Source organism: Entelurus aequoreus, linkage group LG25 (genome assembly GCF_033978785.1).
Source record: "Entelurus aequoreus isolate RoL-2023_Sb linkage group LG25, RoL_Eaeq_v1.1, whole genome shotgun sequence".
Classification (NCBI taxonomy): Eukaryota; Metazoa; Chordata; class Actinopteri; order Syngnathiformes; family Syngnathidae; genus Entelurus; species Entelurus aequoreus.
The window spans coordinates 6,605,403-6,621,280 of NC_084755.1; the positions used below are offsets into that span (position 1 = coordinate 6,605,403).

The 15,878-nt window shown below is 41.3% G+C and overlaps 2 protein-coding genes across 3 annotated transcripts in view; one reads left to right on the forward strand and one right to left on the reverse strand.

The window, feature by feature from the left end:
- Positions 1-4,704, reverse strand: part of LOC133643018 (ADP-ribosylation factor-binding protein GGA1-like) — a 26,409-nt gene extending 21,705 nt beyond the window's left edge. The window contains exons 1-2 of one of the 2 annotated variants that reach the window (XM_062037436.1): positions 4,317-4,704; positions 13-97 (exon numbers count right to left, since the gene is read on the reverse strand). In XM_062037436.1, coding sequence (XP_061893420.1) covers positions 13-97; positions 4,317-4,359 — 128 coding nt within the window. In that variant the 5' untranslated portion in view covers positions 4,360-4,704. The remainder of the gene's footprint in view (positions 1-12; positions 98-4,316) is intronic. The other variant, XM_062037437.1, reaches the window with a different exon arrangement.
- LOC133642949 (MICAL-like protein 1) lies at positions 4,100-11,179 on the forward strand. The gene is made up of 8 exons (XM_062037372.1): positions 4,100-4,165; positions 7,073-7,271; positions 7,336-7,518; positions 7,780-7,828; positions 8,707-8,839; positions 10,841-10,887; positions 10,975-11,117; positions 11,164-11,179. The coding sequence occupies exons 3-8, from the start codon at positions 7,355-7,357 to the stop codon at positions 11,177-11,179; spliced, it is 552 nt and encodes a 183-aa protein (XP_061893356.1). The 5' UTR covers positions 4,100-4,165; positions 7,073-7,271; positions 7,336-7,354.
- Positions 11,180-15,878: the final 4,699 nt, after the last annotated feature.

The following is a 15,878-nucleotide window of genomic DNA, read 5'->3' on the forward strand; positions in this document are numbered from 1 at the left end:
AACAGGTCTTACCCCTCCAAGTCATTGTTGAGCTGTTCGCAGAACGCATTGATGCTGTTCCAGTCCGTATCCCGATTCAGTGGGTTGGTTGCTCTGTCTGAAACGTTGGACAGTCGGACAACACAGGGATCTTATTAAATGTAGAATTCTCTAGTGTTGTTGTGCATCAGATGATGTATTAAGTCAACATTTTAGCAAACCTATTCCCAACTGGTAAAATCATGGCGTGATAACTTAAAAATAAAGACAACTTCAGATTGTTTTCTTTGGGCACGTAAATACGACCGCCTACAAAACGGCGCATCCTGAAGATGGTCTGTAAAACATAATCTAAACAACATTTTGACCAAAGAACCACCATTACATGTTATGTCGACCACACTGAAGTGTTTTAAATGCACAATAAATTAATAATGACCTCTCTAAGAGAGTATAAAACAGGGTTCGTACACCTTTTCCATGGCCAAATTCAAGCACTTTTAAAGGCCTTTCAAGATAAATTTTCCAGTTTTTCCAGTACCCTTCAAAAGGCAAAAACCAGTGTGAATCAATCCATAGCCTTGTTGTTTGAGGTCACCAAATGCTGTCTGTAGGAAAAATACGGAAAATCTGCTAAAACCTAAGCCTAACATTGAACCGGCAGCTATCATTAACTGAATGGGCATAGAAAATCAAGCAGGGTTTCTGTAGACTATTCAATGTCATTGGTGTTTGCAAACGTTGTTTACTTATTTGTTTGTATCATCATCATTCATGTACACATGATTCCTTACAAGACATAACCATCCATCCATCCATCCTCTTCCGCTTATCCGAGGTCGGGTCGCGAGGGCAGCAGCCTAAGCAGGGAAGCCCAGACTTTCCTCTCCCCAGCCACTTCGTCTAGCTCTTCCCGGGGGATCCCGAGGCGTTCCCAGGCCAGCCGGGAGACATAGTCTTCCCAACGTTTCCCGGGTCTTCCCCGTGGCCTCCTACTGGTCGGACCTGCCCTAAACACCTCCCTAGGGAGGCGTTTGGGTGGCATCCTGACCAGATGCCCGAACCACCTCATCTGGCTCCACTCCATGTGGAAGAGCAGCGGCTCCCCCCGGATGACAGAGCTTCTCACCCTATCTCTAAGGGAGAGCCCTTAGAAGAAATAACATTAATTATTATTGTTTACTTCTTTGTATCATAATTCATGCATACATCATGTTCATTAAAACGACAACCGATGCACCACTGTTCTCTTGGGGGCGACACAGAGCCGCATATATGGCATGACAACAACCTCATGCAAAGCCAACAGATCAGGCGTGTAGCTTTCATTTTTAAGGATACTTATTCTATTTGTTTCCATTTTATAATTAACCTATCGGGTCAGACTTCCGAGAAATATGATGAACATTTACAAGCATTTCCAAGCACTTCACCCAAAATTCAAGCATTTTTCAAACCTCGAAAACACAACATTAAAATCCAAGTACTTTCAAGGTTTTTAAAGCACCCGTACGAACCCTGATAAATCCACTTCAATGTTTTTTCTGGACAGCTCGTATATTTGCCTCCAAACCTTTAAAAATACATCCAAATCAGCACCGATTTATGTAAACAAACAGTAGCCGAATTAGCCTCTTGCCCTGCACCTGAAACCCGGAAGTGGCTCTCAGTCACGTGATTGCAACCCAGCAATATTATTCCATTTATTCATATAAACAATCTTAGTGACGGCTATGCAGAACAAAACTAAAACTGAACTGGCTACAAAGTAAACAAAAACAGAATGCTGGCCGACAGCAAAGACTTACTGTGAAGCAAAGACAATGTACATCCAAACATGACATGACAATCAACAATGTCCCCACAATGAAGGATAAAAACAACTAAAATATTCTTGATTGCTAAAACAAAGTAGATGCGGGAAATATCGCTCAAAGGAAAACTGCTACAGGAAAACACAGAAAAAAGAGAAAAAGCCACCAAAATAGGCGCGCAAGACAAGAAGTAAAACACTACACACAAGAAAACAGCAAAAAAGTCTAAGTCAGGGTGTGATGTGACAGGTGGTGACAGTACACCTACTTTGAGACAAGAGCTATAGTGATGCATGCTTGGTTATGCTTTAAAGTCATATCCAACAATTGCGACAACTAGGGATGTCCGATATTATCGGCCGATAAATGCTTTAAAAATGCAATATCGGAAATTATCGGTATCGGTTTCAAAAAGTAAAATGTATGACTTTTTAAAAGGCCGCTGTGTACACGGACGTAGGGAGAAGTACAGAGCACCAATAAACCTTAAAGGCACTTCCTTTGCGTGCCGGCCCAGTCACATAACATCTACGGCTTGTCACACACACAAGTGAATGCAAGGCATACTTGGTCAACAGCCATACAGGTCACACTGAGGGTGCCCGTATAAACAAGTTTAACACTGTTACAAATATGTGCCACACTGTGAACCCACACCAAACAAGAATGACAAACACATTTCGGGAGAACATCCGCACTGTAACACAACATAAACACAACAGAACAAATACCCAGAACCCCTTGCAGCACTAACTCTTCTGAGACGCTACAATATACACCCTCCGCTACCCCCTACCTCCACCTCAACCTCCTCATGCTCTCTCAGGGAGAGCATGTCCCAAATTCCAAGCTGCTGTTTTGAGGCATGTTAAAAAAAAAAGCACTTTGTGACTTCAATAATAAATATGGCAGTGCCATGTTGGCACTTTTTTCCATAACTTGAGTTGATTCATTTTGGAAAACCTTGTTACATTGTTTAATGCATCCAGCGGGGAATCACAACAAAATTAGGCATAATAATATGTTAATTCCACAACTATATATAGTGGTATCGCTTGATATCGGAATCGGTAATTAAGAGTTGGACAATATCGGAATATCGGACATCTCTAGCGACAACGACTCTTTATTGTCAACTGAGTTTCGTTTTTGAATGATTTCTGCTGGTGGTATGCCTCCGCATTTTTTCAACGCAAAAAATGTGGCTTGGCTCAAAAAAGGTTCAAAAACACTAGACGACGGCACATTATTATAATTATTGATTTGCAAAAAATATTTTTTGGGACCAGTTAGGTGAAGTTGCATCATTTCCCACGGCACACCAGACAATATCTCAGTGTGCCGCGGCACAGTGGTTGAAAAACACTGCTTTAGACTATGTATTTTCTTGGTTAAATGTATTTCGGCAGTACAAATACTTGGCTAAATGTATTTTAGCAGTACAAATACTTTTTTAAATGTATTTTAGCAGTACAAATACTTGGTTAAATGTATTTTAGCAGTACAAATACTTGGCTAAATGTATTTTAGCAGTACAAACACTTGGTTAAATGTATTTTAGTAGTACAAATACTTGGTTAAATGTATTTTAGCAGTACAAATACTTGGTTAAATGTATTTTAGCAGTACAAATACTTGGTTAAATGTATTTTAGCAGTACAAATACTTGGTTAAATGTATTTTAGCAGTACAAATACTTGGTTAAATGTATTTTAGCAGTACAAATACTTGGTTTAATGTATTTTAGCAGTACAAATACTTGGTATAATGTATTTTAGCAGTACAAATACTTGGTTAAATGTATTTTAGCAGTACAAATACTTGGTTAGATGTATTTTAGCAGTACAAATACTTGGTTAAATGTATTTTAGCAGTACAAATACTTGGCTAAATGTATTTTAGCAGTACAAATACTTGGTTAGATGTATTTTAGCAGTACAAATACTTGGTCAAATGTATTTTAGCAGTACAAATACTTGGTTAGATGTATTTCAGCAGTACAAATACTTGGTTAAATGTATTTTAGCAGTACAAATACTTGGTTAAATGTATTTCGGAAATACAAATACTTGGTTAAATGTATTTCAGCAGTACAAATACTTGGTTAGATGTATTTTAGCAGTACAAATACTTGGTTAGATGTATTTCATCAGTACAAATACTTGGTTAGATGTATTTTAGCAGTACAAATACAAGACAAATGGCACCTGGGCTTCCACCGCGTTAGGTGTTGACGTTAGTTAGTTAGCTAGCTCGGCAGTGTGGTCGTGACGGCGTCTACAACTTTATTTGGTCTTCACAACAGCGCCTAGTGGAAGTTTGATGAGCTTTAGGATATAAAGTATAAAGCATCGAGCCAGGACAGCCGGCAGGTACAGGTAGTAGTAGTAGCCACGTTAGCATCTTCGTTAGCATCTCGCTCGGGCGGCATTTTGTCACAACGACACGACACGCATGAGGCTCTAACATTCCCACGATGTATGTTCGGCGACACCGCGCCTTACTTGGAGACCAAATACTCACTGATACGAGACTCCAAACTCTCCGTATCGGGCGGAGCAGCCATCACGGCGAGATTGACGTCGTCCTGGCGGCCGCCTCCTGTCACGTGACCGCGCGTCAAGGCGCTGTTGACCTAGAACTAAAGTGACTAGTACTGTTTTTCTACTTATTTTGATTATTATTATCTCTCCATTGTTTGTAAATGTTGCAGTTTATAAATAAAGGTTTATAAAATAAAAAAATAAAAACTACAGTGACTATACTTAGTATTTACGCTGTGCTCGTCGGCAAAAATAATTACTACATCGTGTGGGGGAAAAAAACAAAACAAATAATATAATAATTTGATTTAAAAAATCAGGCTTTTTAGACCCAAAGTAAATGGCAATGTGTATGAATGGCGATTCTTGTGTGGTACGTCTTGTAGGAAGTAGGAAGTAGGAAGAAATACCGGAAGTCAGTCCTATTTCAAACTAAAAGCTACAGTGAACTTTAATTGCAACACCTATTGATAAATTCGATAAATACTATGGATGTCCGATAATGGCTTTTTTTTGCCAATATCCGATATTCCGATATTGTCCAACTCTTAATTACCGATACCAATATCAACCGATACCGATATATACAGTCGTGGAATTAACACATTATTATGCCTAATTTGGACAACCAGGTATGGTGAAGATAAGGTTGTTTTTTTTTTAATTAATAAAATAAAATAAGATGAATAAACTAAAAAAAAAAATCTTGAATAAAAAATAAAGTAAAACAATAAAAAAACAGTTACATAGAAACTAGTAATTAATAAAATGAGTAAAATGAAGTGTTAAAGGTTAGTACTATTATTGGCCCAGCAGCACGCACAATCATGTGTGCTTACGGACTGTATCCCTTGCAGACTGTATTTATATAATAATAATAATAATAATAATAATACCTGGGATTTATATAGCGCTTTTCTAAGTACCCAAAGTCGCTTTACATGTTAAAAACCCATCATTCATTCACACCTGGTGGTGGTAAGCTACTTTTGTAGCCACAGCTACCCTGGGGTAGACTGACGGATATATATTGATATATAATATAGGAAGCAGAATATTGATAACAGAAAGAAACAACCCTTTTGTGTGAATGAGTGTAAATGGGGGAGGGAGGTTTTTTGGGTTGGTGCACTAATTGTAAGTGTATCTTCTGTTGTTTATGTTGATTTAATAAATAAAACAACAACAAAAAAACGGAAAAAAAACAAAAACGATAACTATAATAAAAACACAGATACAGATAATTTCCGATATAAAATTTTAAAGCATTTATCGGCCGATATTATCGGACATCTCTAATAAATACATTAGTTGAGTTTGATACAAACATTTCATATCTCATATTTCATTACCATGGAATGATTAACGTGGACCCCGACTTCAACAAATTGAAGAACTTATTGGGGTGTTACCATTTAGTGGTAAATTGTACGGAATATGTACTGTACTGTGCAATCTACTAATAAAAGTTTCAATCAATCAATCATTCAATCAAATCATATTAGAATTGTTCGATTTCTACGCTGTGGCTGTGAGTATGCAGGCTTTTATTTTGATATTAAATCTGCATGATGTGACTCTTGCAGTAAAATTGCAATTTTTAGTATTTTGATATTCAAATCTTGTTTTGTTGGTCGACATGTTTGTTCTTACCCTCAATCTTTACATCATACAATAAAAAAAGACGTGTTATCGCTCACTTCCTGTATCCTAGAGCAGGCGTTCTTAACTTTTCTGACCTCGGGGCCTAACTTTTCCACTGAAGAGGGGCCGGGGCCCACTCGAATATTAACACTGAATTAGTAGTCCCTTGATTTCAATGGTATTCAATAATTATATCTGACCTACTTACTGTTCACTACCTTTTCAAATGACATGAAAGCATGTGTTAATCACATATATTATTATTTATTTGACACGCAAACTTTAAGCTTAGGTCAAGCCTGTTATAAAAATAAGTACTAACCAAATATACTGCATAAGAAGGTACTCATAAATAACTGACGAAAAATATATTTACTTACAATTATGTAATGCTAAAATAAATACACTAAATGTTTATGTTTCTTGACTAAACTATCAATTCAATTAAAGTGCAAATGAAAATACATCTTCATCACTTTAGTCATCATTTTTGCGTTTAACAAATTGACTTAAGCTCCAGACTTCTTCTGTTTGTTTGAGATTGTCATTACAAAATAAGGCACGACGACATGGTGGAGTATCTTTTTTTATTTACGTTTTCTGCTGGTGGTGTGCCTCTGTATTTTGAAATGGAAAAAAAAAGTGCCTCGCCTCAAAAAAGGTTGAAAAACAATACAAATACGGAGGCACACCACCAGCAGAAAACGTTAAAAAAAAATGATACTCCACCAGGTCGTCCTGCCTTATTTTGAGTTTGTTGGTGTTTTCCTGTGTTTTAGTTCTTGTCTTGCGCTGTTATTTTGGTGGCTCCTCCTGTTTTGTTGGTGTTTTCCTGTAGCAGCTTCATGACTTCCTTTGAGCGCTATTGCTCGCACCTGCTTTGCGTTAGCAAACAAGGCTATTTTACTTGTTGCTATATAATATTACAGACGTCTAGGTTGACCCGTCCACCCACTAGTGAACAGTGGAATGTCTCCCTCTGGTGGCGTCTACGGGGAGGTGCAATGATACTAGCCTATATTTCAGACGTCTGTGTTGACCCGTCCACCCACTAGTGAACAGTGGAATGTCTCCCTCTGGTGGCGTCTACAGGGAGGTGCAAGGAGTGCGCATCACAGCGTGACAGACAACAGGCTCAAGAAGGGGATTTTTGTTTTTTCTAAACAAAGCGACGGAGACGAGTACATTTTGGGGGTTTAGTGCAGGACTTGGACATTTCCACGCTGCGTGGTGATTGGCAACTCGTGGCTGGCGTGGGTGTTCTTTCTCTCTGGTGGAAGGCAGTGACGACGTGAGTGTTTCAGGTCCTGTCAGGTTACTTGAAAGAAGGCAATCAAGAAGGTGTTTGTTTGCAGGCGTGATGAGGGAGATGAGATGAGGGCCCCACGTGACATGGCGTCGTCATCTTTGGCCTTGCTGCAGTGGTGCAGACAAACCTGCGCGACTTACCCAAATGTGGAAATCAACAACTTGTCCAGCGCCTTCAGAGACGGCCTGGCTTTCTGCGCCATCATCCACAAACACCGGCCGGACCTGATGTCAGTTTCTTTTTGTGGCTCCTAACTCAAGTCTATTTGTGCTTCTTTGTGGACACATCTCCATTTGTTGTGACTAAACTTGGAATGACACTAATCAACCCACTTCTCCATAATCCTTCCCAATCCCTCCCGACACCTTTTTACCCTCAAATTGGATGACTCGTGTCTCTTCTTGACACACATGCAGTCCACTTTTGACCTTCTTGTAGGTGAAATATTAGACTTTTAACGCTCATCTTTTGTGTCCCCCCCTTCAATCAGAGATTTCAGCTCCCTGTCAGCAGCCAACGTCTATGAAAACAACCAGCTGGTGAGTCCCACGCACACACACTGGTCACGTGGGGCGCAGGGCCGGAACCCTGGCATAAACACTTGGGCTGTGAATCTTTGGCCAGCTAACATTTCATCCAATTCCCATTCTTGTGGTGACCGTTCGATTCAGAATGGATTCTCATTCTCACATTTATGGAAGTATGTTTCTGCCACAAAAAAAAAAAAAAAAAAAGTTCTAATCCATTCTCATTTTAAAGAATGGAATTAGATTTCAAGTATAACGATTGTTTTGTTATAAATCAATTGTGTCCAAGCCTAAAAAGTCCTCTCACTTCATGTTTGGCCGTGACCCAAACTATGTTACTTTCTGTATTTGAGATAGAGCGCCCTCTAGTGGATGTAACACCTTTCTCTCTTCAGTATGTGAGACCTCTACTAGTGGATGTAACACCTTTCTCTCTTCAGTATGTGAGACCTCTACTAGTGGATGTAACACCTTTCTCTCTTCAGTATGTGAAACTTCTACTAGTGGATGTAACACCTTTGTCTCTTCAGTATGTGAGACCTCTACTAGTGGATGTAACACCTTTCTCTCTTCAGTATGTGAGACCTCTACTAGTGGATGTAACACCTTTCTCTCTTCAGTATGTGAAACTTCTACTAGTGGATGTAACACCTTTGTCTCTTCAGTATGTGAGACCTCTACTAGTGGATGTAACACCTTTCTCTCTTCAGTATGTGAAACTTCTACTAGTGGATGTAACACCTTTCTCTCTTCAGTATGTGAAACTTCTACTAGTGGATGTAACACCTTTGTCTCTTCAGTATGTGAGACCTCTACTAGTGGATGTAACACCTTTCTCTCTTCAGTATGTGAGACCTCTACAAGTGGATGTAACACCTTTCTCTCTTCAGGCCTTTGCGCTGGCAGAGAGCAGACTTGGTATTCCTGCCTTCCTGGTCCCTGAAGACCTGCTCGCCAGTCCGGTGCCAGACTGCTTGGGTGTGCTGACCTACCTGTCCAAGTTCTACCACTACTTCAGCACAGGTCTGTGATCCATCCTCCATCTTTCTTCTCATTGGACTCTTTGTCATTGTTCTGCACAGCACACATTCCACACATTCCACACATTCCACACATTCCACAAGCAAATGCATCAAACGCCATGTTGACATTTCAAAAAATACTCTTCTTTAAAAAAACACACCTAGACTTTTCTGGAAACGTTCACCCGCTCCCGTTTTCAACTTCCACTGCATGCTAGAAATCAACAGGACTGCAATCTAGTTGTGGCAGTGGTTGTGGGAAGGCAGGTGGGGGCTCGCTGGCATCATCTTCTAATTTGCATAATTGGCCATGACGCATGTACATGTCATTTTTATGGACACTGTAGGACATAGGAAAAGTGAGCAAAAAACATGAAAAACCAAACAATTCTGTCGCTAATTCCATTTTATTCCACTTGTAGCTACTTTCATTCCACATCATAGTCCACTTTTATTCCACTTGTATCTACTTTCATTTCACATCATAGTCCACTTTTATTCCACTTGTATCTACTTTCATTTCACATCATAGTCCACTTTTATTCCACTTGTATCTACTTTCATTTCACATCATATTCCACTTTTATTCCACTTGTATCTACTTTCATTTCACATCATAGTCCACTTTTATTCCACTTGTATCTACTTTCATTTCACACCATAGTCCACTTTATTCCACTTGTATCTACTTTCATTTCACATCATATTCCACTTTTATTCCACTTGTATCTACTTTCGTTTCACATCATAGTCCACTTTTATTCCACTTGTATCTACTTTCATTTCACATCATAGTCCACTTTTATTCCACTTGTATCTACTTTCATTTCACATCATAGTCCACTTTTATTCCACTTGTATCTACTTTCGTTTCACATCATAGTCCACTTTTATTCCACTTGTATCTACTTTCATTTCACATCATAGTCCACTTTTATTCCACTTGTATCTACTTTCATTTCACATCATAGTCCACTTTTATTCCACTTGTATCTACTTTCATTTCACGTCATAGTCCACTTTTATTCCACTTGTATCTACTTTCATTTCACATCATAGTCCACTTTTATTCCACTTGTATCTACTTTCATTTCACATCATATTCCACTTTTATTCCACTTGTATCTACTTTCATTTCACATCATATTCCACTTTTATTCCACTTGTAGCTACTTTCATTTCACATCATAGTCCACTTTTATTCCACTTGTATCTACTTTCATTTCACATCATATTCCACTTTATTCCACTTGTAGCTACTTTCATTTCAAATCATATTCCACTTTTATTCCACTTGTATCTACTTTCATTTCACATCATATTCCACTTTATTCCACTTGTAGCTACTTTCATTTCAAATCATATTCCACTTTATTCCACTTGTAGCTACTTTCATTTCAAATCATATTCCACTTTATTCCACTTGTAGCTACTTTCATTTCAAATCATATTCCACTTTATTCCACTTGTAGCTACTTTCATTTCAAATCATATTCCACTTTATTCCACTTGTAGCTACTTTCATTTCAAATCATATTCCACTTTTATTCCACTTGTAGCTACTTTCATTTCAAATCATATTCCACTTTTATTCCACTTGTATCTACTTTCATTTCACATCATAGTCCACTTTTATTCCACTTGTATCTACTTTCATTTCACATCATAGTCCACTTTTATTCCACTTGTATCTACTTTCATTTCACATCATAGTCCACTTTTATTCCACTTGTATCTACTTTCATTTCACATCATAGTCCACTTTTATTCCACTTGTATCTACTTTCATTTCACATCATAGTCCACTTTTATTCCACTTGTATCTACTTTCATTTCACATTATTGTCCAATTCCTGCAGCAGATGCAAATAAGGACTAATGTTTAGTTCCTGCAGCAGAAGCAAATAAGGACTAATGTTTAGTTCCTGATGCAAATAAGATGTTTGCACACCAGCTGGTCTTCAGAGGCCATCATTTACATCTTCCTCTCTTGACTTTGCAGCCGGTCCTTCCGGTCTGAGGTCGGCACACCTGGTCTTACCCAAGCAGGTGATCAGGACTTCATCTCATAAAGTGCTTTTTTTCCTCATCATCATCATCATCATCTCCGGTAATTTCCGGTATGAACTTTTTCAGCGCTCCCCCTCTCCGCCTTCCTTCGGAGACGACGGCCGTGGCGGCAGAAGAGCGCACGCGTCTTGTCCGCGCTGCCTGCAACATGTGCACCTGGTCCAGAGACACCTGGTCCGAGGAGAGGTCTACCACCGCAGCTGCTTCAGGTACTCGGCTTGTGTTTAGCCTCAAACTGACATTTACCTCTTGCAGGTGTGCCTGTGTTTAGTGACATGTACATCTTGCAGGTGTGCCTGTGTTTAGTGACATGTACGTCTTGCAGGTGTGCCTGTGTTTAGTGACATGTACATCTTGCAGGTGTGCCTGTGTTTAGTGACATGTACGTCTTGCAGGTGTGCCTGTGTTTAGTGACATGTACATCTTGCAGGTGTGCCTGTGTTTAGTGACATGTACGTCTTGCAGGTGTGCCTGTGTTTAGTGACATGTACATCTTGCAGGTGTGCCTGTGTTTAGTGACATGTACGTCTTGCAGGTGTGCCTGTGTTTAGTGACATGTACATCTTGCAGGTGTGCCTGTGTTTAGTGACATGTACGTCTTGCAGGTGTGCCTGTGTTTAGTGACATGTACATCTTGCAGGTGTGCCTGTGTTTAGTGACATGTACGTCTTGCAGGTGTGCCTGTGTTTAGTGACATGTACATCTTGCAGGTGTGCCTGTGTTTAGTGACATGTACATCTTGCAGGTGTGCCTGTGTTTAGTGACATGTACGTCTTGCAGGTGTGCCTGTGTTTAGTGACATGTACATCTTGCAGGTGTGCCTGTGTTTAGTGACATGTACGTCTTGCAGGTGTGCCTGTGTTTAGTGACATGTACATCTTGCAGGTGTGCCTGTGTTTAGTGACATGTACGTCTTGCAGGTGTGCCTGTGTTTAGTGACATGTACGTCTTGCAGGTGTGCCTGTGTTTAGTGACATGTACATCTTGCAGGTGTGCCTGTGTTTAGTGACATGTACATCTTGCAGGTGTGCCTGTGTTTAGTGACATGTACATCTTGCAGGTGTGCCTGTGTTTAGTGACATGTACATCTTGCAGGTGTGCCTGTGTTTAGTGACATGTACGTCTTGCAGGTGTGCCTGTGTTTAGTGACATGTACGTCTTGCAGGTGTGCCTGTGTTTACGTGACATGTACATCTTGCAGGTGTGCCTGTGTTTTAGTGACATGTACATCTTGCAGGTGTGCCTGTGTTTAGTGACATGTACATCTTGCAGGTGTGCCTGTGTTTAGTGACATGTACATCTTGCAGGTGTGCCTGTGTTTAGTGACATGTACATCTTGCAGGTGTGCCTGTGTTTAGTGACATGTACATCTTGCAGGTGTGCCTGTGTTTAGTGACATGTACGTCTTGCAGGTGTGCCTGTGTTTAGTGACATGTACATCTTGCAGGTGTGCCTGTGTTTAGTGACATGTACGTCTTGCAGGTGTGCCTGTGTTTAGTGACATGTACGTCTTGCAGGTGTGCCTGTGTTTAGTGACATGTACGTCTTGCAGGTGTGCCTGTGTTTAGTGACATGTACGTCTTGCAGGTGTGCCTGTGTTTAGTGACATGTACATCTTGCAGGTGTGCCTGTGTTTAGTGACATGTACGTCTTGCAGGTGTGCCTGTGTTTAGTGACATGTACATCTTGCAGGTGTGCCTGTGTTTAGTGACATGTACGTCTTGCAGGTGTGCCTGTGTTTAGTGACATGTACATCTTGCAGGTGTGCCTGTGTTTAGTGACATGTACGTCTTGCAGGTGTGCCTGTGTTTAGTGACATGTACGTCTTGCAGGTGTGCCTGTGTTTAGTGACATGTACATCTTGCAGGTGTGCCTGTGTTTAGTGACATGTACATCTTGCAGGTGTGCCTGTGTTTAGTGACATGTACGTCTTGCAGGTGTGCCTGTGTTTAGTGACATGTACATCTTGCAGGTGTGCCTGTGTTTAGTGACATGTACGTCTTGCAGGTGTGCCTGTGTTTAGTGACATGTACATCTTGCAGGTGTGCCTGTGTTTAGTGACATGTACGTCTTGCAGGTGTGCCTGTGTTTAGTGACATGTACATCTTGCAGGTGTGCCTGTGTTTAGTGACATGTACGTCTTGCAGGTGTGCCTGTGTTTAGTGACATGTACATCTTGCAGGTGTGCCTGTGTTTAGTGACATGTACGTCTTGCAGGTGTGCCTGTGTTTAGTGACATGTACATCTTGCAGGTGTGCCTGTGTTTAGTGACATGTACATCTTGCAGGTGTGCCTGTGTTTAGTGACATGTACGTCTTGCAGGTGTGCCTGTGTTTAGTGACATGTACATCTTGCAGGTGTGCTGTGTTTAGTGACATGTACATCTTGCAGGTGTGCCTGTGTTTAGTGACATGTACATCTTGCAGGTGTGCCTGTGTTTAGTGACATGTACGTCTTGCAGGTGTGCCTGTGTTTAGTGACATGTACATCTTGCAGGTGTGCCTGTGTTTAGTGACATGTACATCTTGCAGGTGTGCCTGTGTTTAGTGACATGTACGTCTTGCAGGTGTGCCTGTGTTTAGTGACATGTACGTCTTGCAGGTGTGCCTGTGTTTAGTGACATGTACGTCTTGCAGGTGTGCCTGTGTTTAGTGACATGTACGTCTTGCAGGTGTGCCTGTGTTTAGTGACATGTACATCTTGCAGGTGTGCCTGTGTTTAGTGACATGTACATCTTGCAGGTGTGCCTGTGTTTAGTGACATGTACATCTTGCAGGTGTGCCTGTGTTTAGTGACATGTACGTCTTGCAGGTGTGCCTGTGTTTAGTGACATGTACATCTTGCAGGTGTGCCTGTGTTTAGTGACATGTACATCTTGCAGGTGTGCCTGTGTTTAGTGACATGTACGTCTTGCAGGTGTGCCTGTGTTTAGTGACATGTACGTCTTGCAGGTGTGCCTGTGTTTAGTGACATGTACATCTTGCAGGTGTGCCTGTGTTTAGTGACATGTACATCTTGCAGGTGTGCCTGTGTTTAGTGACATGTACATCTTGCAGGTGTGCCTGTGTTTAGTGACATGTACATCTTGCAGGTGTGCCTGTGTTTAGTGACATGTACGTCTTGCAGGTGTGCCTGTGTTTAGTGACATGTACATCTTGCAGGTGTGCCTGTGTTTAGTGACATGTACATCTTGCAGGTGTGCCTGTGTTTAGTGACATGTACATCTTGCAGGTGTGCCTGTGTTTAGTGACATGTACATCTTGCAGGTGTGCCTGTGTTTAGTGACATGTACTTCTTGCAGGTGTGCCTGTGTTTAGTGACATGTACATCTTGCAGGTGTGCCTGTGTTTAGTGACATGTACATCTTGCAGGTGTGCCTGTGTTTAGTGACATGTACGTCTTGCAGGTGTGCCTGTGTTTAGTGACATGTACATCTTGCAGGTGTGCCTGTGTTTAGTGACATGTACATCTTGCAGGTGTGCCTGTGTTTAGTGACATGTACTCTTGCAGGTGTGCCTGTGTTTAGTGACATGTACATCTTGCAGGTGTGCCTGTGTTTAGTGACATGTACATCTTGCAGGTGTGCCTGTGTTTAGTGACATGTACATCTTGCAGGTGTGCCTGTGTTTAGTGACATGTACGTCTTGCAGGTGTGCCTGTGTTTAGTGACATGTACATCTTGCAGGTGTGCCTGTGTTTAGTGACATGTACGTCTTGCAGGTGTGCCTGTGTTTAGTGACATGTACATCTTGCAGGTGTGCCTGTGTTTAGTGACATGTACATCTTGCAGGTGTGCCTGTGTTTAGTGACATGTACAGTCTTGCAGGTGTGCCTGTGTTTAGTGACATGTACATCTTGCAGGTGTCCTGTGTTTAGTGACATGTACGTCTTGCAGGTGTGCCTGTGTTTAGTGACATGTACATCTTGCAGGTGTGCCTGTGTTTAGTGACATGTACGTCTTGCAGGTGTGCCTGTGTTTAGTGACATGTACATCTTGCAGGTGTGCCTGTGTTTAGTGACATGTACATCTTGCAGGTGTGCCTGTGTTTAGTGACATGTACGTCTTGCAGGTGTGCCTGTGTTTAGTGACATGTACATCTTGCAGGTGTGCCTGTGTTTAGTGACATGTACAGTCTTGCAGGTGTGCTGTGTTTAGTGACATGTACATCTTGCAGGTGTGCCTGTGTTTAGTGACATGTACATCTTGCAGGTGTGCCTGTGTTTAGTGACATGTACGTCTTGCAGGTGTGCCTGTGTTTAGTGACATGTACGTCTTGCAGGTGTGCCTGTGTTTAGTGACATGTACGTCTTGCAGGTGTGCCTGTGTTTAGTGACATGTACATCTTGCAGGTGTGCCTGTGTTTAGTGACATGTACGTCTTGCAGGTGTGCCTGTGTTTAGTGACATGTACATCTTGCAGGTGTGCCTGTGTTTAGTGACAGTACGTCTGCAGGTGTGCTGTGTTTAGTGACATGTACATCTTGCAGGTGTGCCTGTGTTTAGTGACATGTACGTCTTGCAGGGTGTGCCTGTGTTTAGTGACATGTACAGTCTTGCAGGTGGCCTGTGTTAGTGACATGTACATCTTGCAGGTGTGCCTGTGTTTAGTGACATGTACATCTTGCAGGTGTGCCTGTGTTTAGTGACATGTACATCTTGCAGGTGTGCCTGTGTTAGTGACATGTACGTCTTGCAGGTGTGCCTGTGTTTAGTGACATGTACATCTTGCAGGTGTGCCTGTGTTTAGTGACATGTACGTCTTGCAGGTGTGCCTGTGTTTAGTGACATGTACATCTTGCAGGTGTGCCTGTGTTTAGTGACATGTACATCTTGCAGGTGTGCCTGTGTTTAGTGACATGTACTTCTTGCAGGTGTGCCTGTGTTTAGTGACATGTACATCTTGCAGGTGTGCCTGTGTTTAGTGACATGTACATCTTGCAGGTGTGGGTTGCCCTGTGTTTAGTGACATG

What these genes read in the sequence shown, in the direction of transcription:
- LOC133642949 (XM_062037372.1), top strand. Translation starts at nt 7,355, where the DNA reads ATGAGGGCCCCACGTGACATGGCGTCGTCATCTTTGGCCTTGCTGCAG. An exon ending in AAACACCGGCCGGACCTGAT is followed by an intron (nt 7,519 to 7,779) that starts GTCAGTTTCTTT and finishes CCCTTCAATCAG; the next exon opens with AGATTTCAGCTCCCTGTCAG. An exon ending in CTACCACTACTTCAGCACAG is followed by an intron (nt 8,840 to 10,840) that starts GTCTGTGATCCA and finishes TTGACTTTGCAG; the next exon opens with CCGGTCCTTCCGGTCTGAGG.